This window comes from Physella acuta, unplaced genomic scaffold (genome assembly GCF_028476545.2).
Source record: "Physella acuta isolate Inbredline_101_S28 unplaced genomic scaffold, ASM2847654v3 ptg001069l, whole genome shotgun sequence".
NCBI lineage: Eukaryota > Metazoa > Mollusca > Gastropoda > Physidae > Physella > Physella acuta.
Genome location: NW_026732586.1, coordinates 20,091 through 44,841, shown reverse-complemented (window position 1 = coordinate 44,841; position 24,751 = coordinate 20,091). Strand labels below are relative to the sequence as shown.

At 33.8% G+C, this 24,751-nt stretch overlaps 1 protein-coding gene and 2 long non-coding RNA genes across 4 annotated transcripts; 2 read left to right on the top strand and 1 right to left on the bottom strand.

Moving 5' to 3' along the window:
• Positions 1-5,435: 5,435 nt before the first annotated feature.
• LOC131955485 (angio-associated migratory cell protein) lies at positions 5,436-19,275 on the bottom strand. Its single transcript, XM_059319617.1, has 11 exons — positions 19,047-19,275; positions 14,114-14,203; positions 13,496-13,609; positions 12,837-12,976; positions 11,915-12,059; positions 11,719-11,802; positions 11,029-11,144; positions 10,674-10,747; positions 8,549-8,639; positions 7,106-7,260; positions 5,436-5,536 (listed from the first exon to the last, which is right to left on the bottom strand). The coding sequence occupies exons 1-11, from the start codon at positions 19,162-19,164 to the stop codon at positions 5,470-5,472; spliced, it is 1,194 nt and encodes a 397-aa protein (XP_059175600.1). The 5' UTR covers positions 19,165-19,275; the 3' UTR covers positions 5,436-5,469.
• On the top strand, positions 12,394-15,859 carry LOC131955487 (uncharacterized). 2 transcript variants are annotated; one of them, XR_009388863.1, is made up of 3 exons: positions 12,394-12,501; positions 12,851-13,047; positions 15,776-15,859. It is a non-coding gene; the product is annotated as an uncharacterized LOC131955487 (long non-coding RNA). The 2 variants fall into 2 exon arrangements; XR_009388862.1 differs by lacking the exon at positions 15,776-15,859 and adding an exon at positions 13,471-13,607.
• A 143-nt stretch (positions 19,276-19,418) lies between the features above and the next one.
• On the top strand, positions 19,419-24,593 carry LOC131955486 (uncharacterized). The gene is made up of 2 exons (XR_009388861.1): positions 19,419-19,800; positions 24,311-24,593. It is a non-coding gene; the product is annotated as an uncharacterized LOC131955486 (long non-coding RNA).
• Positions 24,594-24,751: the final 158 nt, after the last annotated feature.

Genomic DNA, 24,751 nt, shown 5'->3' with positions numbered 1-24,751 from the left:
TTTAAATTTTTTTGTGTTAGACGCTATTTTCAATCGGAATCATTTTAATTAAATGAATGCTACTTTTGTGGATCAACATTAAGAACTTGTTAGTGGATAAGTAAGAATAGCAAGTTTTAAATTCTCTTATAAAAATAATTGTGTACATCAATGCTAAAAAAATATAACACATATTGAAACATTTAAATAACATTGAATAATAAAAACTTAACATTATAAAGGAACAGAAATTTAAAGCCTGTTTGTTGTTGGTTTTTTTTTCTATCTTTACGTGTAGCGCAGTGGCGTAGCTACCGTAAAGCTAGCGTAAGCAAGGAATAGGGGCTCTTTTCCCTCTTAAAAAATTAAAACTTTTACATTGGAATTTTAATATTTGTTTTATGTAAATAATTTTTAAAAGAAAAAGGAAATCAATTTTCTTTTTCAGTGTAGAAATAATTAAAAGATCCATATATATATATATATATATATATATATATATATATATATATATATATATATATATATATATATATATATGCATGTATATATATATATATATATATCTTTATAAATAAAACTTTACTACATAGCTTATATATTATGTATAAGCCTATATATATACATATATATATATATATATATATATATATATATATATATATATATATATATATACATATATATATATATATATATATATATATATATATATACCTATATATATATATATATATATATATATATATATATATATATATATATATATATACCTTTATATATATAAGTTTATATCTCGCTCTCTCTCTCTCTCTCTTTATATATATATATATATATATATATATATATATATATATATATATATATATAATGCCCTTGATAAGCCCGATTATTTATACACTAGCTGCTGTCACACATGACAATCAATATCAGTCTTTGTAAGCTTGAGTGATAAAGGTTAGGTGTAAAGGTGGGCATACATACATCGATGTTCACATTTCTCAGCAGGCCACATAGCTATACTTTGGAAGCGGGTAATAAACTTTTCTAAGTTAGGAGAAGATTTTTTTTTTCATGGATTTTAGAAATATGGTATTGAATATAAAGGTCTATTATTATTGGTGCCCATCTACTTTTAATTAACGTCAAGGTACTGTACATATTTTTTGACTTGCAGAAACTAAAATTGATATAAGAAAAAAGAAAAGCTTTCTTTCTTTTCCCCTCTATGTAAGTAAATATATATATATATATATATATATATATATATATATATATATATATTGGCTATATACATATGGATGCCTGTGTGTGTTGGTTTACTCATTTATTTCTATGGTGCGCTAAATATACTAGTATTTGCTAATTCTTTCCCTTTTTTATTCCGTTGCCTTTTAGTAAAACGTAACTATTTTTTCAACCAGAAATGTAGTCACTAAAACATGCAGATTCTTATGTTAACCATTTTTATTATTATTATATACGCTTCCTAGATTATATATATTGTAAATTGTCGACATTTTATTTAAGGCGCTACATGTCACTAGTCTATGTAAGATCTTATTGTTTCCGTTTAATTATTCATTACTTTCTGAGTTATCGTTTGCTTTTAGGTTTAGGTTTGCGTTTGTGTTTCTATTTGTGTTTGTGTTTGTGTTTTCGTTTATGTTTGCATTTGTGTTTGGGTTTGTGTTTTATTTGTGTTTGAGTTTGTGTTTGCTTTAGTTTTTGAGTTTGTGTTTTCGTTTTGGTTGGTTGTAGTTAGTATTAAGTTTAAAGTTAGAGTTAGGTTTAAGGGTTATGTGTTCTTTTGACAAACGACCATACCGTGTATATGCAGCTTAATAAAAACAAAAATCTAGGTCCTTTACAGGATTTTATAAACGACAGATTATTGTGTTTAACAATATTCATAGTTGTTTTTTTTTTAATTGTAAGCATAAGACGAAGGGGCGTCGTGATCAAGCGGTAGATAGCTATACTGCTATTCCGAAAGTCTCGAATTCGAATCCGGGTTCAAATCAGTAGAACGTCCCCAAGTCCACTCAGCTCTTATGGGTACCTGACTAACGTTAAGGAAACAAAGGCGGCTTGGCATAGTGCTGACCACATGATCCCCTTGTTATTGCGAGGTCATTGAAACAGATGAACTCTACTGCATCAGTCCCACGTGTCTTGGGCACGAACAGGAAACGAAGAAGAAGCATAAGATGACACGAGCGCACAGTCGACAGTATATGTAGCTCTTCGTGAGTCCACTTTAATGTTGGGGATTCTGGGGAAGGGGGTAGGCTCCTAACGGCTACAGGACATTACCCCCCACCCGTTAATTACCCCCCCCCCTCCCCTGACATTTCCCAATCCCCCTATTTCTCCCCGGGTGCAATTACCTCCCTGTCTATTACCCCCTTTCAATTACCCCCCCCCCCCCCCGTCGGGGAATTACCCCTCCCAATCAAGTTTGAATCCTAACTCTAACTCAAATTCCATACCTATATATTACATTAATCCTAACCTTTAGAAAAAGACTAAAACCTGAGCCTTTACCTCAGTCTAAAACTTAACACAAAACCAAAGCCAATGCTAGACATCGGTTTAAGCCTAACCATAACTCTAATCATAGCCATAGCCCTAACTAACCCTAACTCTAAACCTAAACCTAGCCATAGCCCTAACCTTGTGCGGGGGGGGGGGGGGGGTTAATGTCCTACTGGGCGGGGGTAATTGACAGGGGGGATTAATCCGAGGGTAATGTCGGAGGTTGGGGGGGGGGGGGAGTCCGGGATGGTAATTGACGGGGGGAGAGGGGGTGGTAATGCCCAGTTCCCGCTCCTAACACACCCTGCAAACGCTATAAAGCATTATTTATGAAATTCGAATGATAAACGTACAGATGAGTCGTCTGCATGGCACTGACTGCGATATAGAAGTTGACACAGAACTTTCACCTTTACACATTCTAGCTCACCTTTGCAAATCATTGACAGTGTGTATACTGCCTATTAGCTACCTCTATCGAATCCATCTATATATATATATATATATATATATATATATATATATATATATATATATATATATATGTGTGTGTGTGTGTGTGTGTTTAAATATATCTTTTTTAAAGAATATATTGGAAATGATAAGGAAAGAAAAGATAGGTTAAGAGCATTATAAAAACATGTAGATAACAGCTTAGGCAAACGGACATGCCCTGATTAACTTTGATGTACATATATATATATATATATATATATATATATATATATATATATATATATATATATATATATATATATATATATGTTACATTGACATCTTATGACCAGACTGTATTAGAAATAGCACTTGTGACACATGACACTTGAGCACGTCACATGTGTATTTGCATAGGTGATATCTGCGGCTGGCTATTGAATGGTGTATTAAGTAAGCTTTAAATATAGATTTCTATAAATGGCCCCCTTTGAAATCTGTTACACTAGTCCATTTATACCTGTGAGAGCGATAGCGACTAAATTGTAATATTGAACGACCGTTCTGTGGAACTAGTTGAAATATGTGTAAGTATTAATAACTTTAGAATTCGCTTTATTTTGATATAATAACAATGGCGATAAAAACAATTCCAGAATCTAAGTATTATCTCTGCTACTCAAAATTGGAAAAATACTTGAATATATGGGGACCGAATGTGATGAATATAGGGTCTTATTATAAGTAACAAATCTTTTGTAGTTGTATATATATATATATATACCCAAAGGTGAGAGCCTTCATCGCTTATGATTAAATGATCTTTAGATGATCTCTAGATTTGACCCTGAGAATTAATCATTAAACACTTGGATATGTGAGTATGGCTGTATGATAAGAAACCGGAAAGAGCGTTTAGTTAAATCTGGTTGTACCTTATTGCTATAATCAAATAAGGTTTTCCAGATTAGCCTACTGTGTGTGTGTGGGGGGGGGGAGGGGTAAAGGAAGTTCCTCTTTTCTTCCGCCTTAGTATAAACATGGCGGGAAAATTATAAGTAGCCTATCGCATGGTTTACTTTTATTTACGATTGAGCAAAATAAATTACATTTTTAGCGTTATATACTTAACATCGATAATGGTTAAATCAGTTAGTAGATATTAATGCGTTGCTTTTATTTTTATAGCTAATACTAAGATTAGCCTAATGCGATTTTTTTTTTTGGCGCCAATGCTAACCGATCGCCATTTGTAATAGCAACTTGATTCAGATAACTGGTTTTATACACCAGTGCTAACACATTTCTAAAAAAAAACGTGTGGATATATTGTGTACTTATTTCCTATCTGTGAATTCGTTTAAAAATAAGTTTACAATAAAAATGGACAGTTCAAATAACGTCGTTTATAGATCATTAATGAGCGAGGTATTCACCACATCTCTTCTACAATATAGACACTCAACATTAGAAACGGGTGATAGTTTCTGTATGGATATCAATCTATCAGGATCGGTCATGGATACCAATTCTAATTATGATATTAATTTATCAGGCTCGTTGCAAGAAAGATCTTATGACAGTGACGACATTGCCATTCATGCATTGTAATCAACATTTAGACATGATAAACTGCATAATGTTGGGTAATTAATTTTAACTGAAGTCTTGTGTAATTGTCCAATTTAGTCAGATGTAGATCTAATAATTTAAAAAAAAAAAATTGTCAACTTAGTATAATTACTATAAAATACGTGGACGCATTTTTAGTACTTACTTACACAAGTTATACACTGTTAGGGAAGACAATCACATGATTGTCTCCCTTCGAAGAATTGTATAAAATTCTTTCATCTGGTCGTTTGATAAACAAATTCTAGTTAAAAAGGGTATTACCAAAAAACATCTTCCCAGTTAAAAGGTATTGTTAATTAAATATGACCAATAGAATCCTTCAGCAAGGATACTGTTCCCATAATGAGTAAGTTTTAAAATAGCAGCACCAAATTTCACATTTTAATTGTTTATTAAAAATGTATTTTTCAGAACATTGAAAGTTATGGCTTCCTACTGTAGTCTCTTGAGTCTACGTCCATTAGAACAGCCAATCTGAGATATCAAGCCATTCTTGTCTATCAAGTATGGAATTTACACAAACTAAATTTAGGAGAAAAGTGACAGTGTTCATCAAGATTCGTCTACAACTGTAGTCTACAGTATTTTAAACAGTAGTTGAGGGTGTAGGCATGTCATTCTTGAAACCTTTAAATAACCATAACCTTAACAACTGCTACTGTAACAGGACAGTATCTTGTTCACCAAACAATACACAAAGCAGATAAGTAGATCTTCATTGAACTCAGGACTTATTCTGTGTTCGCAGTTGTGCCATACAGTCATCATACTCCATAAATGTGGACATAAAAAATGTAGTGATACATTTTACCAAACCTCAAAACAAACGCAATAAACAAAACACAGCATGGATCTCAACTTTTATTTCTGGTTTAAAATGTGTCATCTCTGAAGCTGGTAGACCTTGGCTGTTGAGTCGTCCGAGGATGTGACAAGGATGGATTCATCCCTGCAAGAGTTAAAACATTTGTTATTTCAGACCTTGGTTTGTAAATCATTGTTTTTTTGGTCTCATACATAATTGTTATTTCAAGCATTTATTTGTGTAAATTTATTGTCCGTTTAAAGCTCTTGATATGTAGCTGTTCTTCATGACAGAAAAAAAAATTAATTTTCCATACTATTGTTTAAAAGAAATTACACTTATCACACTATTGCATTATAAGCTATTTTTACACATGCATTTTTTAAAATGATATAGACTCATTGTAATAGCAAAAAAATAGTGCCCAGGTTTTAGAAATGTAATTTTTTTTTACCTTTATCAATATTGTGTTGTTTCAAAATATATTGTACATTTTTATTAATAATATATATTTACAAGTCTTATGCAATTTTACTATACACAAATTTTGATGGGTGCTTACTAATGTTACTAAATGAAATGTTTTGTCACTGTTGTTCATTTTAAAAAAATGGTAGCTGGATATTGTTTCAATAATTATGTCTAATGCCCTTTAGCAGGGATTTAAACAATTTGAGGTTCTGAAATTAAATGGAAACCAGAGTGAAACGGTAGTGGGTAACTTTAAAAACAGAGGGAACATTGAAATACCAGTAGATAAATTACAGATCGACAGCGTATATGTGAATCAAGGTAAAAAAAAAACTGAGCTTGGGAGAAGTTCTTATCATTTAAAGAATAGCAAAATTATAGAATCCTTTTTTCAAAATTTTTTGTGTGAGAATATTTAACAGAAAATAGCAGAAAATTCTGAATAAAAATTCATGAAATCCAAAAAAATTAGGAAGTCTGACAAAATTCAATAAGTCACACCTCTATTATCTAGTACTGTCAGCCTAGCATAATCATCAAAATGAAAAAAAAAGAGTATTGCATCATCCATTTGACAACAAAGTAATGAACAATAGCCTATAGCAGGGGTCTCCAAACTACGGCCCGCGGGCCGGATGCAGATGCAGTCCACGAAGTCCTCTCATCCGGCCCGGGGAGATGTTTTAGTCCAACGAAAAATCGTTTGTCAGTGATTGCTAAGGAACTTTGCCCAGAAAAATCAAAGAATTGCCTGGAAGAAACTGGCCCCCGAACTGAAATTTGATAGTTAATGCGGCCCTCGGACTGAAAAGTTTGGAGACCCCTGGCCTATAGGATCTTGACCTAAATGTATCTAGTATAGATAGGTTAAATATAATCCTATTTAAATAGGAATGTGTAAAATGCGAATATAAGCCGTTTCCGTAGATGACAATTCGTTTTTTTTTTTTTACTTTTATAACTTTGTATAAAAATATACGAAAAAAACAAAAAATCGGCCAACCAATTATGAGAAAATGACAGCCCAAAGAGAAAAAACCTGATTTCCAATAAAAATTGTAAAAGTAACATCCCTGAAAAAGTGCTGTACAATTCCCATACAATATTTTTTTCTTAACATACTAGACCTTATCTACATAATAAGCATAATCAATATCTAAAAGACTTCGTTCAATGCGGTTATGATAAATAATATGCAGATTAAAAAAAAAGTCAGTTAATAAAACAATGATTTGTGATTACCGAGATAAATCGAAATCCAGCACGGCCGATGCATGGCCTTGTAGTGTCCGAACAATCTGACCATTCCTTGAGTCGTACTGTCTAACGTTCCCATCAAGGCATGAGGTGTAGAAAGTGGGGAGTGTTTTGGACCATAAAATTTTTACGATGCCATACTGAAAACAAAAAAAAAAATATATATATATATATGTAACGAGGCTATTTGCCTGTAGTGCCAAATGTTAACGAGTTCTGCTCGACAACGCCAAATGTTACCGAGTCTAACCACTCATTCTACACAACATCGACCACAGTATAGATACTCGAAGATGCAGGTTCGCTATTGATCCTTTTATTACATGAATCAAAGAAATGCTTCACAATAATATAATGAATCAAAAGGAATGCTTCACAATAATAGTCTGAATCAACTGACCCCCAACAGTCCTCACTAGTCTTCACATAACTGAATGCACATGTCTATCGTCCTTCTTAACACAATACGGCTAACCCGTTCAATAACCAACTTGATACTGCCTCACTGATCGAGAGAGAGAGACAGAGAGAGACACCGACCGCGAGCTCAGCCGTCGCCTTCCTATATATCCCCTTCGTATTCGTAATCGTATTCGGTTCTATCATAATCGTAATCGTAATCGATTCTAATCGTTGCATCAGAATGTTAATTACGCCGCTTCTGTCGTACAGTCCGATTTAATAAGCCATCTGCATCCTGTCACATCAAAGTTGACAGACCGTATTGCGTTCTTCTCGTATCGCTTCCCAAGATACTACGCCTTGGCTTTCTGATCGTTATCAGCCAACACCTGCGTTATTACATCAGTCGTGTCAAAGTTGACAGCGCTGTACTGCGTTCTTATGTCTCTGGTAACTTCCCCTAGTTACATATATATATATATATATATATATATATATATATATATATATATATATATATATATATATATATATATATATATATATATGTATAAAGCTATATGCACACATGCCACTATGTGTTCTGGTTAAAGAGGCTTGTTGATACACAATAAGAAGATAAAGTGTTATTTCTCTCTTTTGTTTTGTGTATTAGTTTCATTTTTATGTAAAGAGAAAAATTTTAAAATTACAAAAATGTTGTGTTTTAATCTGAAGCAATTTGTTAATAAAACAAATGCTTCTTTTGTGGATTAACATTGAGAGGTTGTTGGTATATATGAAAGAATTGCAAGTGTTTAATTCTATTCACGAAAATAACTGTATACATTAATGTTGAATAAATATTACACATATTGAAATATTCAAATAACACTGAATAAAATAAACATAGCTTTATAAAGGAAAAGAAAGTTTAACATGGCAGCCAAACTTTTAGCAAAAAAATTTTTTTAAAAAGTTTCCTAAACTAGATTTACATTGATAAATCAGTATAAATAATAATAAACATCAAGAGTTTAAACTCACTGGGTGATCACAGCTGTGTCTCAATGACTGTGTGGGCAGGTCCCAGATCTCAAGGGCTCCTCCCAGTGTTCCAGTAACAGCATAGTCATGTCTGTGGACAACATAGTTCGCAGGGTTACAATAAACTTTGAATAGTCAAGATTTAATTATAGAACGTTTAATACATGGTCTTGCAAAACAAAATTGGTAGTAATTACTAAAGACATTTTTGTTGTAAAAGTTATTCTATATGTAATTCTAATGACCCCAGAAAAAAATTAATTTTGTGTTGCCTTAATGGATGTTTTTAAAAACCATGAAGGACTACATAATAAATGGCAGGAAAAATAAAAGTAATTCACACAATCAAATAAAACGTTTTTTTTTTGTTTTTTATTTGGTTGAGGTTTTGTAAAATATAAGAATTCTAAACATCTCTTAACCAGTTAACTCCTGATGTTGCCAAATGCCACTTTTGTATGTTGTGTGGTTGTGAAGCAGACTCTACTTTTTTATATCTATTTATATTTTTTTCCTTACTTTCCAAAATTGCGCATGGGTTGAATTAAAGAGAAATTTTTTAATATGTGTCAAGTATTCAAAATTTTGTCAGAATGGCATGAATTTTGTGCTTGTTTATGAATGCCTTGGAAGTAAGCTTTGCTATGACCATTACGACGGTGTCAACGTATATAATAATTAATTTTTTTTTTTCAACTAAATGCAATTAAGACTTTATTTACATTTTATTAAATGTGTTGTCCCTTTTACTTTCGTTTTTACAAGTATAATTGTTGTTGATGAAGTTCATTTTATTGTGAATTTTTTAAAAGACCCACCCCATCCTAAATATATAAAAATTAAAGTATATTTGTTTGTTTGTGGGTTGACCTTTATGCACTACTACATCTTTCATCCTATGGCCATTAACCTTTGAGAAGTTGTTGAGAATACTCCTGGAGAGGTTTTTGTGGAAAAAAATCTAAAATTTCGCAAGGGCGTAATTTGATTTTTCTCTATATATTATATATAAAAAAAAATCTGATGTGTTTTGACATCGTTCATCTGAGTGCCATGAAATTTTGGGGAGTTGATGAGAATACTCCTGAGAAGGTATCTGCGAAAAAAATTACAACTTCTTATGGGCAGTGCTATTTTTGTCAATACACAATTTGGCACCCAGTTCCACAGCAGCTATCTTAGCATGTCCTGCGTAGCAGGTAATAGGTACTACTATATTAAGCTGCAAAACTGCAACAGGCACAGCCAAAGCGCTCCGGCGATTGCATGACCCAAAAGCATCCAGGGCTCCCCTGTGAGCAATATGGCTGTTTTAACAAGTGCCATAGCCTATTGATAAGATGGGGTATTATAGTCAAGCACATACGCCAGTGGACGGAGTGGTTTAGCGGTAGAGAGCTGGACTGCAAACCCGTAAATCTCGAGGTCGAACCCGGGATCAAATCAGTAGACCGTCCCTGAGTCCACATAAATCTGATGGGTACCTAGCTCATGTTAGGGAAAGTAAAGGCGGCTGGGCATAGTTCTGACCACACTATCTCTTCATATTCGGAGGTCACAGAAACAAGTGAACTCTACTTCACTTGCCCGATAGGTTTGAAAGGGAAACTTTACTTACTTTAATTACATACGCCAGCGCCCTAACAGGGTGCGATTATGCGCCCCGGGCTATCTTATGAGCATTATGGCGCCTACTTTGGTTTTAAAGAGCACCCTACAATATTGACATTTGATGATTCAACAGAGCATGGGCTCCCTGGAGCATCCCATTACGTCCCTGACACCTGGGCAGGCATCAGTGTTTCCTACCTCACTATTATGTGATTAATGTACAGTCTAGGCTTTCATACAGCACGCCCTGGTGTAGTAGTGTGGGCAAACCCGTGCCCCGACAAATATGATCCATTTAAATAACTCATTTTGAGAAAACAAGATCATGCGTCTATATAGGATTGGTTATGAATTAATGAAGCCCTCTTAAAATATTGCATCAGTCTTTCTTCTGAGACAGCGGCAATGCGCAAGGATGGGCACGCTAGTTAAGATTTTGACTTAGGACTGGAGTGAGAAACACGTTACAGCCTAGGTGTTAAAAGGTTAAGAACTAGGTCTATCATATATTTACATGTAAGAAAATCCAACAGATTCCACAGAATCTTCTTCTTCTCCAGATTCTCTGCATTTAAAGGTTGATACAACCTGTTAATATAGGAAAATACAAAATTTATAAAAAAACTTTTTAGTAATAAAAAATAACATTAACTTAATGATTAAGCAGTTAAAACAGTAGCTATTAATAAAAATGTGCTGGTGATAAAATTACTGGGTGGGCAACCAAGTATAATGTTCATATTTGTTCTGCGCAGGTTGTTGCTGCTACAGATAACATGAGCAATACCAGGAAACAAATAACTTGAAAGCACCACCTCCCATTTTAAAGTTCCAAATAACTCAATGCATTATCTGTAAAAGAAACTTACTTTTCCTGTAGCTGTGTTGATAACCTTAGCTGTCATATCACCAGAACCTGACATAATCAAAGACCCTGTGTTGTTGTGGTCTATACAATACACCGATGATTTGTGACCTTCATGACCTATGGATTTTTAATTGAACTTAAACATTTTGTTATCATGGTCATTAAACATCAAAATAATAATTTGTGTCATATTATAATAAAACTTTATGACTGAAATTTTTAAAGTCAATTAATATCTATATTGTGGTAAAAATTTCAAGTCTAAATTATTTAAAAAAAAAAAAAATTGTTAATATTTTATCGCTATATTAAAGTTCAGTAAATAATTTTAATTTTTTTTTAAGCCCATTCATAGAGAGGGCAGATATGATACACTTAATTAGCTGTGATAGAACAACAAGAAAACAATGTTAATAAAACATCATTTCCCGCTTCTGTCTGTATCTTCAAAATTTCATTAGCAACAAGACTTTACTAATGGTAAATAAATGTACTATTTATATTTTGGGCGACTGTGGGCGCACAGGGCTGCACCACACACAAAAGGGTCAATATATTTGTAACTGGGCCTGATATAAACTATAAAAACCACACTAAAATGAAAAAAGTACCAAAACAAAAAATTAAAAAGTCATATATTGAGTTTGCAACAGTTCATAAATCAGAAAAAAATATTAAAATTATTACTGACCTGAAACAGTGTGAACTGCTTGCTCTGACTTGAGGTCCCAAATTTTAATGACGCCATCTTCATAGCCAACACATGCATGCTTACCTAAAGAATATAAATGATTTTTGTTTTGTAAAAAAAAAAGGAAAGTACATAAGCTTAGTATAAAATAAACAGAAGACCATTACATCAACAACTATATTAAAAAGTCACACACCATCTGGCAGTATTTTCCCACAGTTGGCACTCGGACCAAATCCAGCAAATGTTTTACAGTCTCCTGAGGGAATCTTCCACATCCACACCTGGCCTTCTTTGGTTCCTGCCAACAGTATGGGGGCTGCATGGTGCCACTGGATCCACTACAAACACAAAGATAATGCTACTATAAAATCTTTTACTACGCATTATAAAAGGCAGGGATATATATTTATTAGCCTTGAATCATGAGGGTAAATAAAGGCAGGAGGGCATAAAGCTGACCACACTAACCCTTCACATGCTGGGGTCACTAAAACAGGTGAACACAACTTCACCTGTCTCATGGACCATAAGATTTTAAAGGATACCTTACATAAATTATTTAAATTTAAGCTTTGAAGCATTAACAATACTATTAAAATATAAATGTGTGGATTTCCCTATATGACGTGGCCAGGGTATGAAATGGTATACGGTATTCCCTTTCTCCCATGGCAGGTATCTATTGGAAGAGATGAGCTCAGGGAGCCTGAAATACTAAGGATTCAGTAACCCATCAACAGCATAACCTAGATGTGGAGTCTCTAGCAATTTTCCAGATAGGTATTTCATTTGACTTTATACACTAGACAAAAACTGACAATAATCAAACAAAAATGGAAGTAAAAAATATTTTTGCCAATGATTCCCACATTTCAACACAAAAAAAAATTAACCTTAAAGGTTAATGTATTAATATTATTACCGCTTCCTTTTAGAACAAGAAATAAGTATTTAAGTTAGATAATTATCAGAAAAACCTGAGTATATATACTTCAATACTAAACTAAAATTATGTGTAATTTTATTAATAAAAACATTTAACACAGCTACTTTTTTACAGAACAAGATTAGATACCAAATCTAGGTTGTATAATCCAATCACTAATGCAATTTACCTCAACTTCATCAGCATCAAAGGACCACAGCTCAGTGCCGGAGTCCACCTTCCAGACTCGGATCATACCTTTCATGTCAGCTGTTGCCACCATTGAGCCGTCATGGCTGAAGCCGACACTTAAAACGGTGTCGGTGTGACCTGGACAAGATTTAAATTTTCGAATTTTGAGATTTGGTACATTTTAAAAACAACACTGACTTCAGGAAAAGGTAATTTTCAAAAAAAGATAGGTTCAGATTAAATTCTAACCCATTCACTGCACATGGCAAGTATGTTTTGTCATAGAATTCTAGTCATATTTTGCGTCATCATCAAATTCAAGCATAAAAAAATTATTACACATTGTGCGGTAATGATGCTTTGCAGAATTCAAATCACACATCAGAAAGAGATAACAAAAGCAAACCACAGTGAAAGGGTTAAATAGATATTTGTATAATAGACCTAAAGTTTATGTTTTAAAGTATGTTACATATATTTTACATACTGTTAATACTATTAAAACTTGTCGAAAAGTTTTTTATTTTATTTAAAAAATTCATTTCATTTCTATGATCATAATAAAGAAATGCCCTAATGAAATAAACTGACACAGATTTTACAGCCCCAATCACCTTTTTCTTTAAATTTAGTGTAATGAGAAACACTCATGACTACCTCTGCACTGAAAGTAGATGGAACCTTCCTGTGTGTTCCAAACTAAGGCTTGATCATCTTGTCCACCCGTCACAGCAATGTTGCTGAAGACTGGGTTAACTCTTGTACAGATCACTGCAAAACAGAACAAACATTTGACTTCAATAGAACTATATAATAACTTCAATATAACTCAGGGGCATAGCGAGGGGGGGGGGGAGTGACACCAACGCAAAAAATAGCAAAATATATAGTGAAAAACTTGAGGAGGGGTGCAAATCGTAAGTTTGAGGGGGGGGGGGGGGTGCAAATAAAAAACTTGATGGGGGGGGGGGGGTGTGTGTGTGCAAATCGAACACTTGAAAGTTTGTCCCCGGGAAGGGTTGCAACGCCTCTGGTGGGGTGACACCATTAAGTGCCGCACTGGGTGACACCCGACCTCGCTACGCCACTGATATAACTATATAACAATTATAAAAATGTTTTAATATAAATGTAACTTACAACACCTATTGCACGTATCATTTACCATTTTTATCTCACTATGGAGAATGGAGTACTTTGACCGATACATACAGTTTTATTTTTCACATTTTAAAAAAAAAAAATGAAATAATGGTAACGTTAGCTGCAACTAACCAGAGGAGTCCTTGTGACCTATGAAAGTAAGTGAAGAATCATCTTGTTGAGGTGCAGATGCTGCTTCTTCTGTGTCCATCTCATTCTCATCTATATCAAAATGGTAATTTGAACTTTAACTTGCCTCATAAACATAAATCAGCGCAAATTATTATCATTTTGCATTCTGATAATACTAGCATTCAAATTATTTCAGATAGCAGTAGGCCCTGAGCATACCTCAGTGCATAAACATTTATATCTGAATTGCGGACAAAGTCACTTTAGTTTTTCCTTAAACCAAGTAATATGAAAAATGTACTTGGAGTCACTGTGAGTTCATAATGAGGAGAATTCATATCATAAAATTGATAAATTAACACATTTTTTCCCAAACCAAGCAATAAGAAAAAGGTACATAGGTTCATTGTGAGTCCACATAAGCTTAGGCTTATAACAATATGACGCCCACTATGAGTATTTGTGTGACTTTGTCATAAAGAAAACAGGATATTGGTAAATTGTGAGATGTGAAACATCAAGGTGGTAAACTGCGAGAAGGGCGCGAAAACCATCTCACATGACATTTTTGTCTCACATATTACCAACAGTGATATATGATGTAGACTTGTATTGTTAAAACTTCGCTAGACATACTGATGATTTTTCAACTTGCCCATCTTTTGTGTTGACTTAAATACCACCTTGTTCAAACTGCCCAAAATAGATCAATTTCTTTCTTTTGTGTGGAACATAAAGGCCGTCTGATTTATGGTTTTTAACATCACCGTATTCAAAGCCTCTGCCGCCACAAACATATGTTGCATTGTTGCAAAGAAATTTGGTACTATTACTGACACCAGCGATTTTTTTTCAGCGTATAACTATAAGCTTATAGAAGTGCACAATGCCCACACATTGTTTTTTTAGTTTGTTTTATTTTACTTGGTTTAGGGAAAAAATAAAAGTGAGGACACTGACAGTATCAGTTGATCATGCTATACACTTTTTAAATTGTTATTTATATGAACTCACAATGACTCCAAACACGTTTGTCAAATTCCTAGAAATGCGAGTGTGCTAGATTTTAAAAAATGTTGTCTAAATAATATTCTCTTGATGAACTGCGGGATTTTTCTCCCATGACAAAAAAAAAACGAGAGCTGGCGATGATAGTGGAAACGATGTTATTATTAAGATATTTTAAGATATATATTTTAAAAATCAACACTAGATCAAGATATTTTTTTTTAAATTGATGTAAGACAGGGGTCTCCAAACTTTTCAGTCCGAGGGCCGCATTACCCATCAAATTTCAGTTCGGGGGCCAGTTTCTTCCAGGCATGTCTTTGATTTTTCTGGGCAAAGTTCCTCAGCCATCACCAACAGACGATGTTTCCTTGGACAAAAAGATCTCCGCGGGCCGGATGAGAGGACTTCGCGGGCCGCATCCGGCCCGCGGGCCGTAGTTTGGAGACCCCTGATGTAAGAGCTTGATTAGTTGCTTTCCATCAAGGATTTTTTATGGAGTGAATTTGTATGTTTCAGTAGGCTGCAACATGTATCTTTTTGTTTAGTTTATAAATTTAAAAAAAAAGCATGAAACAAAAGTTTTCCACGCAAACTGTGTCTTCCCGTGCACCTGTGATTCCACAGGTATGTCTCACATTTTTTTTCTTGCAGTTTACCCCCTCAACATTTCACGTTTTGCAATTTACCAACACCCAAGAAACCGAGGTCTAGAGATGTAACATACATTATTTTTATGGAACGGTAATATTTAACAATAAGCCTTCTTTCTTGTAAATTTATCAATAAATTTGAATATGCAGGCCTGAGAAATTATCAGCGGAAAATTTTGGACTGATATACTTAGTATTATATATGCCTACTTCGGACTAGGCCTCAAATAAGAGCAGAATTTAATAAATTACGTTTACGCATAGGTCCTATCTGTTAACTTAAGATCTTTTAAAAGTATCTATATATATAATTCTCTTCTGGGAGACGCTAGAAAACAAGCTGTAAGCGCGCTCCCTAGGGAGAAAGGAGGGTGGGGGTAGTATCGTCGACCTACTGATAGTGTTTTAAAGCAAATATTTTCAGTGGCAGCATTGGTATTGTCGAATTCACAAATTATGAATTACTGAAAAGTAGAAAATAAAACAACTAAATAGTGGCATATGATATGCCGTAGGTCGGCTCGTTTTTTTATAAAAGTATTTTTATTACTATTATTAATTTAGTAAAAATTAATGCTATGTTCATTCAAAGTGACTACTTGGAAAAAGATTTTTTGCCCCAGCGTCTACATCTGGTCAGCATAAGATATGAAACTCAATAGTTCTGTGCCAGTGTTTCTTCTAGACTTTTTTCTCCAGGGGGGGGGGGGGGGGGGGGCACTTGAAATTTTTGGGGGGGGTGGTCAACATTTTTCAGGGTGGGAGGACACTAGTAAAAGTGTATATGTTAGTCGATCTCCTTACCAAAACCGGAAGTCAGAACCTGACCCTGAAACGTCATGCTCTTTTAGTTTTCGCATTTTAAGTGTTTTTGGGGGGTCCTATATACAAAAAATGAAAAAACTGCTAATCTAGCAATATCTCATCACTATTTTAATGCGAAATGCTAAGGAAATGGATACTATGGCTTAAATGCCAGAAACATTTGCGAGATATGTAGTAATAATTAATACAAGCATTTCTTATGGAGCACTCTCATTAGGAACTGAACTGCAACGAAAAACGACCGACCACCGGGCATCAGCGCTCGACAGCTCCTAGATAAATATATATTTGAGATATTTACCATGATTAATTACAATGATGCTGCTTCCCTTCTTCCAAAATCCAATTCCCCATAGAAATACCATGCCGCTGCTATTTTTAGCAACGTTACGCCATTGTTACGCTAGTTGTCAGATAGAAACAACTAATTTTTGTTTTTTGCGGAATGCACTGTTAAGTCTAGTATTTTAATTATAATTCAGTTTTAGCATGTGCAGAAATTGTGGGCATTATTATTGTATTAAAGTATTAGTAATTTTATAAGTATATTGATTTTTTTTCTTCACTGCAAGCCAAGTAGGCCGACTGCACTGTTAGTTTCATTGAACATAATTCGTGACCGGTCATTAACCTTGTTAATATTAATACTTCGTGGCCTACCCGACTGTATAATTTATATGAAATTATATGTAGTTTTTAATTAGGCCTTAGTATTGTATTTTAAACAATGCTCATTCCGAGCCTTTTTGTGCTAGATCTAATTAGGCCTACTGGCAATTTTTTTTTTATTTTTAGACTTGGTCAACCTCGTTAATGCTGTTGTGTTAGTTAAAAATATAGGAATTGTGTGTAAAATTTACGCAGTTACTCAGTTACTACGTAGAATGATATCAATAAATGAAGTAGTAATTATTTCCTTTTAGTTTTAGCAATCTTTTGATACAAAATGTCTAATATTTTATTTTCCAATACATCGTGATGTGTGGCAGAGTAAACAGAACGGTGCGGTAGGTGACCTAGAATCTCCGAGTTCGAATCCGACGTAAATCAGTTGTGCTTTATTTTATTGTTTCACATGGGAAATGCCACGAGCGGTTTTATTTTCTTTCTTTTTCAAAAAAATTTTTTTTGAACGAAATAATATTTTATAAAATAATTATTCAAAATTTTCCAAACATCGTCGCTCGCATCGCTCGCGAGATCGACTGCTTACATTTTCTTGTCTGCGGGAGAAAAATGTTGACACGGTCGAGGGTTCACCGTGAGTTCAGCAGGCCTGCCATACATACGTCACAGCATTAACTATTGCTGTTAGAGATCGTCGGTGGGCAATCCCACCCCTCCCCTCATAAACCAAGCAAATTGTAAATCAACTTAGGGTCATTTTAAGTTCACGCAAGCTTACAGGACTGTAGATTTACTACGCATAGCTGGTAAAAAAAAAAAAAAAAAAAGAAAACTTCGCCTAACCTAATGCTACTACAGAAGAGAATATTAATTATAGAGTATTTAATTTTAAAGTTAAAAAAAAGTTCATTTATCATCTTACCTAATAATACTGTATTGTCGTTACAGTTAGAAGGACTAGATCTAGATTTCTGTCAGATCTATTTTTAGTTTTGGATATTAATTTTATTGTCATCTTCATGGGTATTGATTGTTCAATTCATCATGGAATGCCTAATGTCTTAAATTGTACATTGTACATAGAATTTATAATAAATATGTCTGATATTTCCTTAATAAACATAATGAATATAAAGTTTTATTTCTAACAAAATGTTTTGGTTTTTTTTGGTAACTAAAATACCCAATGTTGTCGTAATTGCTATGACATCATGCTACGAATGGAAAACACAAACCAACGTAACTTTTTGATATCTTTTGATGGCGAAAAAGAGTTTCGCATTTTAAGATGTTAATAGGTCATTTTGTTTTTGTTTGTTTTCTCGGCCCCTAATTAAGCTAGACCATTAAATTTGGTCTCAAATTAACCAGTAAGTGATATGGTTTGTAATGATATATGATAAGTTAAAGAAAATTTTAATTAAAAAATTGTAATAAGACAACCTAGTGTATATGTTTATAAAATCCATCTTGTTCGGGGGGCGGTAGACTTTTTGGGGGGGGGGGGGGGTCTTTGCCCCCTCCCCCCCCCCCCCTTCCAAAGAGATGCCTGGAAGAAACTCTGTTCTGTGCATGCATAGTGACCCTAATAGCTGCACTAGGGTGTTTTGCGGTTTGTTTGTAAATACATGCATGTGCAGTACCATCAAAAACATTGACGCGAATGAAGGTGGAAGTTTCTCTCCATTGCCCATCTGACTTGTTCATTAGCCACCATTTCAGCACAATAGATAAAAGCATATCGGGGGTCGATTGCCAGTACTATTTACTATTTACTTATTTTTAAAATATTTTAATATTTTTTTTTTATTTAGGCCTACCTCCTGCAGATTCCTGCGAATCGTCGTCATCTGGATTGCCATTATTTTCTCCCAATTCTATAACTTGGACGATTTCGTCGGGATCTAAATTGAATTCTTCTTCTTCCTGGTCAGCCATACCCGAAATATTGAAATTGAATGTCTACTATTGATAAATTCTAGACATAGATCTACTGATCTCTAGATCTGGTTTTACTTGTGTCTTCTACTTTCTTTTAGTGCAAGAAAACATAGTCAAAACAAAAGCACGTTTGACTTCCGGTAAGTGTCGGTGTCTTAGGTTTTAAAAAGGCATTATGTTTAAACGATTTAATTTAAGCTTGGAATAGAAAAGTTTCTTTCTTAAGTTTAGGTTAAATGCAGAATTTTATTTTTGAAAAAAAATTATGATTGGTTTGAGTATAAGATGATTTTAATCTCTTCACATTAAAAACATCATTGCACCATAATTTAACGCTTAATTTTTATAGGTTATAAATACTTGTACACCGCTATAACGTTAGTGATTTCCAGAATCTAAAGAGTCATGACCTCTTTTCCTAATTATTTATAGTCAACAACAATTTCTAATAATATTAATATAGATCTAGATCTAATTCAAGTATTCAATTATCCGTATTATATTAATTAATTATATTATTGGATCTAGACTAGATCTAGATCTACTCATTAACAGTTCAGTTAGATCTAGATTTGCTTTTTATTTGGTGTTGAAGATGAAGTTCACTCCCAGCATGAAAATTGCAGTAGGGTGGTAAGTCTGACTGACGACTGATTAAAAAAAAATAGATCTAGATCTAGGGTATTCTAGAGTAAAGTGCCGTATGCGGACAGTTTCCCCTGTGTGGACACCTTGCTGTTTTCCTTACATAATAATTGTATGAATGTTTTATACGAAACTACCGCAAACAACACTACGCATGTCTTAACACATCTGGGTCAAGTTCTTCTATTTCACTCAATAGAAAGATTAATTGGAATTTTTCAAAGTTGCGATGTATGACGTTTTATGTAGGTAACCTCACCCGGATGAAGAACACTAGGCCCCGGATTAGAGGAATAAATCGAACCAATCATAGCTTAGTATTATCTCCCCTGAGTCGCCGGTAGTTGGATGCATTGGTGTTTTTTGAAAATTTTTGCTGTGGCGCTAATTTCAATGTAAAATCGGTAGTTCACAATTGTTCTGTAATGTTCTCACACACGTTCCTGATTTCCCTTTGTTTTACCTTATTCTTGAAGTTTTCATCCCCAAATATTTTTTACGAGAAAAATGGCCCGTTGAGGAAGGATACAACGGGCGCTAGGTCTATAGTGCTGTCTATTTTCTCGGTACTTTAATTTATACAAAATATAGTCATAGGCATATCCCTAAACCATGTACCTAATCTCATTCATGACAAAAGTCGCATTTAGAGTTTCTTTCAGGCAACTCACTCACACTCCAAAACATGTCTACCGTCCCATTCAACGAAATATAATTATATACTTTTTCCAGTGTCCGCCCCCTCCCAGAAAATTCTACCCCCGCCCCCGAAAATTTCATGTACCCCCACCCCTCTCCGGGGAGGAAAAAGTCTGAAAGAAACACTGGTCGCATTTGTAGATCATACAAACTAAAGGAAGAATCTAGGCGGGGCTTCGCCCCTACCGGAAGAGATGCTTGAAAAAAAAACTGCACTCTAAACACTTTTTACATTAGAAAAAGTTCCCCCCCCCCCCCCCCGGGGAGGAAAAAGTCTGAAAGAAACACTGGTGTCGCGCTTAGCCACTACCCAAAGAATTGCATTAAAGAAATTGCAAGAAAACCACTTTTTAGATTAGACATATTAATTAGGCGGTAATTTTATTATAGAGTATCGATGAAGAAATTTCTTTTGAGTTGGGGAGGGGGGGGGGGCTCAGACGTTCTTACGCGGGGGGTTGGGGCTTCGCCCCTACCCGAAAAATTGCAAGAAAGTAACTCTTCACGCAAACCACTTAGATTAGACAAAATTGCCTTTTTATTCAATGTTTACTCGAGAATCAATGATGTCATATTACTGTGCGCACTCTCCGGCTTGATATTATTTTCTTCTATATGCTCAATATGACGTATACCTGTAGACTAGTAATAGTCCTTACTTTTGCATATAGTATAGATCTATTTGGTAACTTTTAATACGTAAACAGGAAACAGTAGGCGAATTCGGCTATCATAAACACATTGCGCTCACTTCTATTTATGAACTTTACACTATATTGTAGACTTGTCATAACATTCTAGTCGGCTACAATTATACTAGTATTACTAGTATTTGTGTACTGAATGACTAGGCTTTTGTTTGTTTATGCGGCTCATTGTAAGTAATAGCTATTTGAAGCTTCCAGCAAAAGCATGTTCAGTCCGGCAACCATTGCTACACCAGAATGACCACAGACAAGAATTAGAGAGCATGACATGTCGGCAACTTTTACTGTGATTGAGGTCTAAGATGTGTTCCGATAGAAAATCCAGTAAAAATTGTACTCAAAATATACTTTTGTGCTGTATTTATGTGTGAAAATGCAAAAGTGACTGTTATAATGGTTGCCATGTTATTAGTTAATAAATTGTATCGTTTGTTCCTGTTTTGTAAAAAAAATGTTTTTTGGAAAAAATGTCCTACTTTCCTGATGGTACTTATAAGTAGCAATATCTGTTTAGGCCATTAAAAATTCATGAATCGAAATTTCCTTCGACATATTCTTTAAATGTGCCAAAAGCAATATGATAACACATAGTTTAAGAAAAAATTTCATTCAGAACCTAATTCCGTAAATAAAGGGTTAACTAAAAAGGAGCTTTGAACTAATCTTGATACTCCAGATTTATATTTAAATTTAAGTCTAAATCTAGATCTATAAGTTTTTTGTAATGTTTTAGGTTTTAAAAATATTTTAGATCATCAAACATGAAGTAAAATCTCAACAGGATCCTGAGTTTCTTTCAGGCATCACTTCAGCAGCCCCCCCCCCCCCCCCCCCCACGTAAGAAATGGAATTTATATAGAAAACATACTTTTACCAGTGTCCCCCCTTCCCCAAAATATCAAGTGTCCGTCCGTCCCGTTCCCCCACCCAGCCCCCGTCCCCCGAGAAAAAAGTCTGGAAAAAACACTGATCGGGTCTCACATGACCCTGAAATTGTTAAAACTGACATAGCAACCTTCCTATTCAATCAATTATCAGTAAGAGAAGTGGCTTCATGTTTATTTAATTACTGTAAATTGATACTGTATTTCTACATCTCAGTTTAGAAAAAATCTAATCTAGATCTAGTTGTTAAATTTAATTAAAACTTATTTCATATTTCTTCATATTTTTTGTTTTCCAATATATTAATATATAAAACTATCAACAACACTATTTATGTGTGTAAAATATTTATTTCAATCATTTAAATAGAAACAAAACAAACAAAATATGCTTTGTCCACATGCATAAAGAGCAATTGTCAGCGCAGAAAATAAAATGTAAAAAAAAGTGCGCTTAATGTCCGCACATAATCTCACCACTGAAAATGTTAATACATCCAATGCTATGCGTATGAATATAAAATGAATCATACGTGATTACACTAGAAAGACTGCGGAGTAACACAGTAATTTCAGTTTGTTTCTATGTTAAACGGTTACTGAATGGCGCTCAATGGAAATCAGGAGTTCCGATTTTTTTGCTACGTCTGTCCGTAGACGCTACTTTACTCTAGTTACTACTAGTTAGATCTAGTAGTTAGTAGGCCTATTAGTTAGGGCCTACCAATTTTAATTATAGCCTCTCAAAATTAATCAGTAGCCAAGAAATGGATTTTGGAAAGATTTGAAAAAGCATGTTTGTTTTTAATGCTACACGCTATTACTGATATAATGCCAATACAGTGGGTTCGTTTTTAAAGTGGGCTTAGTTGGCTGTTGTCTTGATCAAGTTCCTATTTTGTATGAATTTATTTTTTACCTCTGCAGAATATTTTAAACTAATGAAATTAGTTTGGTAGGACGTAATATGTAATTTCCTATTAATAACACAAGTTTGAGTGTTGTCAGAATAGTATTAAAATTATTAAATGCAGTTATTAATGTTACAGTTGTTTTGATTAAGTGACAATCTAACTAAGAAAGATTAGGCCCCTAAATATAGAATATTTGGTAGGCCTAATCTATCGTTTTAGGTACGTAAAATCACCCTCGGCTAGTAATGTACAAAAAAGTTACCTCATTGTCAAGGCTTTAAAAGAAAGTATATTGTGATATATTTGTGTCAAATATTATAGATAAATGAATAATAAACCTAAATAAATGGCTAATTATATATTAATATAGGCCAGAAATCAACTTTAAACAAGTGTTTGCAAGCAAGATTTGCTATATAAACAGCAGCCATTTGTAAAATAGAGTGTCTTCCCCTGACGCGCGCTATAAGTTAACAAAAAAAAACTTAAACAAGATGGCTGCTATAGTAAATGAACAGGGTTGCATCTCTTGGAAACATCGCTAGTCTTCATTTATTACTGAAAAGTTTTAATTCATTTGTTTAAAAACAGGTACATAAATAAAACTTTGAAACATTTTTGTAAATTTCAAAACTAAAAACCTCCTATAAATGTGAAATTATTATTAAAATTTAAGGAATCACCTGCTTTTCACATTACTAGTCGCGTTTGATTTTACGTACCTAAAGCGATACATTACAGAATAGATTACCGAATATTTTTATATAATATCTTCTTGTAGGCCTACGACTTACTAGATCTAAATTCTATACCTAAATTCTTGATCTAGTGTTTTTAGATATAGTAGTTTTACTGTTAGATTTCTAGTGTTTACATTTACGTAGATTGCAGACTCTTGTTAGTTTGTTTAATTCGTCATAGTCATAGGTTGAGGATTTTAGATTTTGATCCACAGAATTAAAAAATACTAGGGTTGCTAGCGCAGTCCAGTCACTGACTAGATATTAATAATATTATAATTATTTATAAGTATTTTAAATGTCTCAAATTATTTAGCCCACTGGCCTGCCGGTAAACCCTACTAGAATTATTTTCATATATCATTAAGTTGATCTACTCTAATAGAATAGTAATATTAGCTAATAATAGTAAAATGCAATGAAACTTATACCAGAATCATCCTTTTTATAGGCTTTGTTTTTCCCTAAAGTTTTGTTTTATTTTTTATTATTTACCTATACTTCATTCACCATGTTTTAATAACCTTCGTTGTACTTGTTTTGTTCCCCCTCAGGACTGTAGTTATTGCTGTTGGTTTGAGCAGTTTTGTTTTAGCAAGGGACTCAGTGGTTAGCAACAGAAAAGCATTGTTAGACATGAAAAAAAGGATACGAGACCAAGCAAAGAAAGAAGCAGAAATTGAAATGGAAAGAAAAGACAAAGAAAGAGAACTAAATTCAGCTGCTAAAATTGTTTGATAGTTATTGTATGCTGTATTTATTGCAATATAGTTGAAATGAAATTTAATATTTTGATATGGTGCCCATTGTTTTAAGTACATTAAAATTAAATATCTATATTATGTGTTTTATTTTTCAATCAAATTTTATATAACAAGGCATGAGGGAATGAAAGTGTTTCAGTAAACTAAAGTTTGTCCCGGGTGGTAGTGAGGGTGGTAGTGAGCGCTTGATGACTGCTAACTGAGGGTATTGAGTTCGGATCTTGGACTCAA

Coding starts and splice junctions, on each gene's coding strand:
- LOC131955485 (XM_059319617.1), bottom strand. CDS start 19,164: ATGGCTGACCAGGAAGAAGAAGAATTCAATTTAGATCCCGACGAAATC. Junction 14,204..19,046: donor TTCGCAGGAATCTGCAGGAG/GTAGGCCTAAAT, acceptor ATTTTGATATAG/ATGAGAATGAGATGGACACA. Junction 11,145..11,718: donor AGCAGTTCACACTGTTTCAG/GTCAGTAATAAT, acceptor AAAAATCCATAG/GTCATGAAGGTCACAAATCA.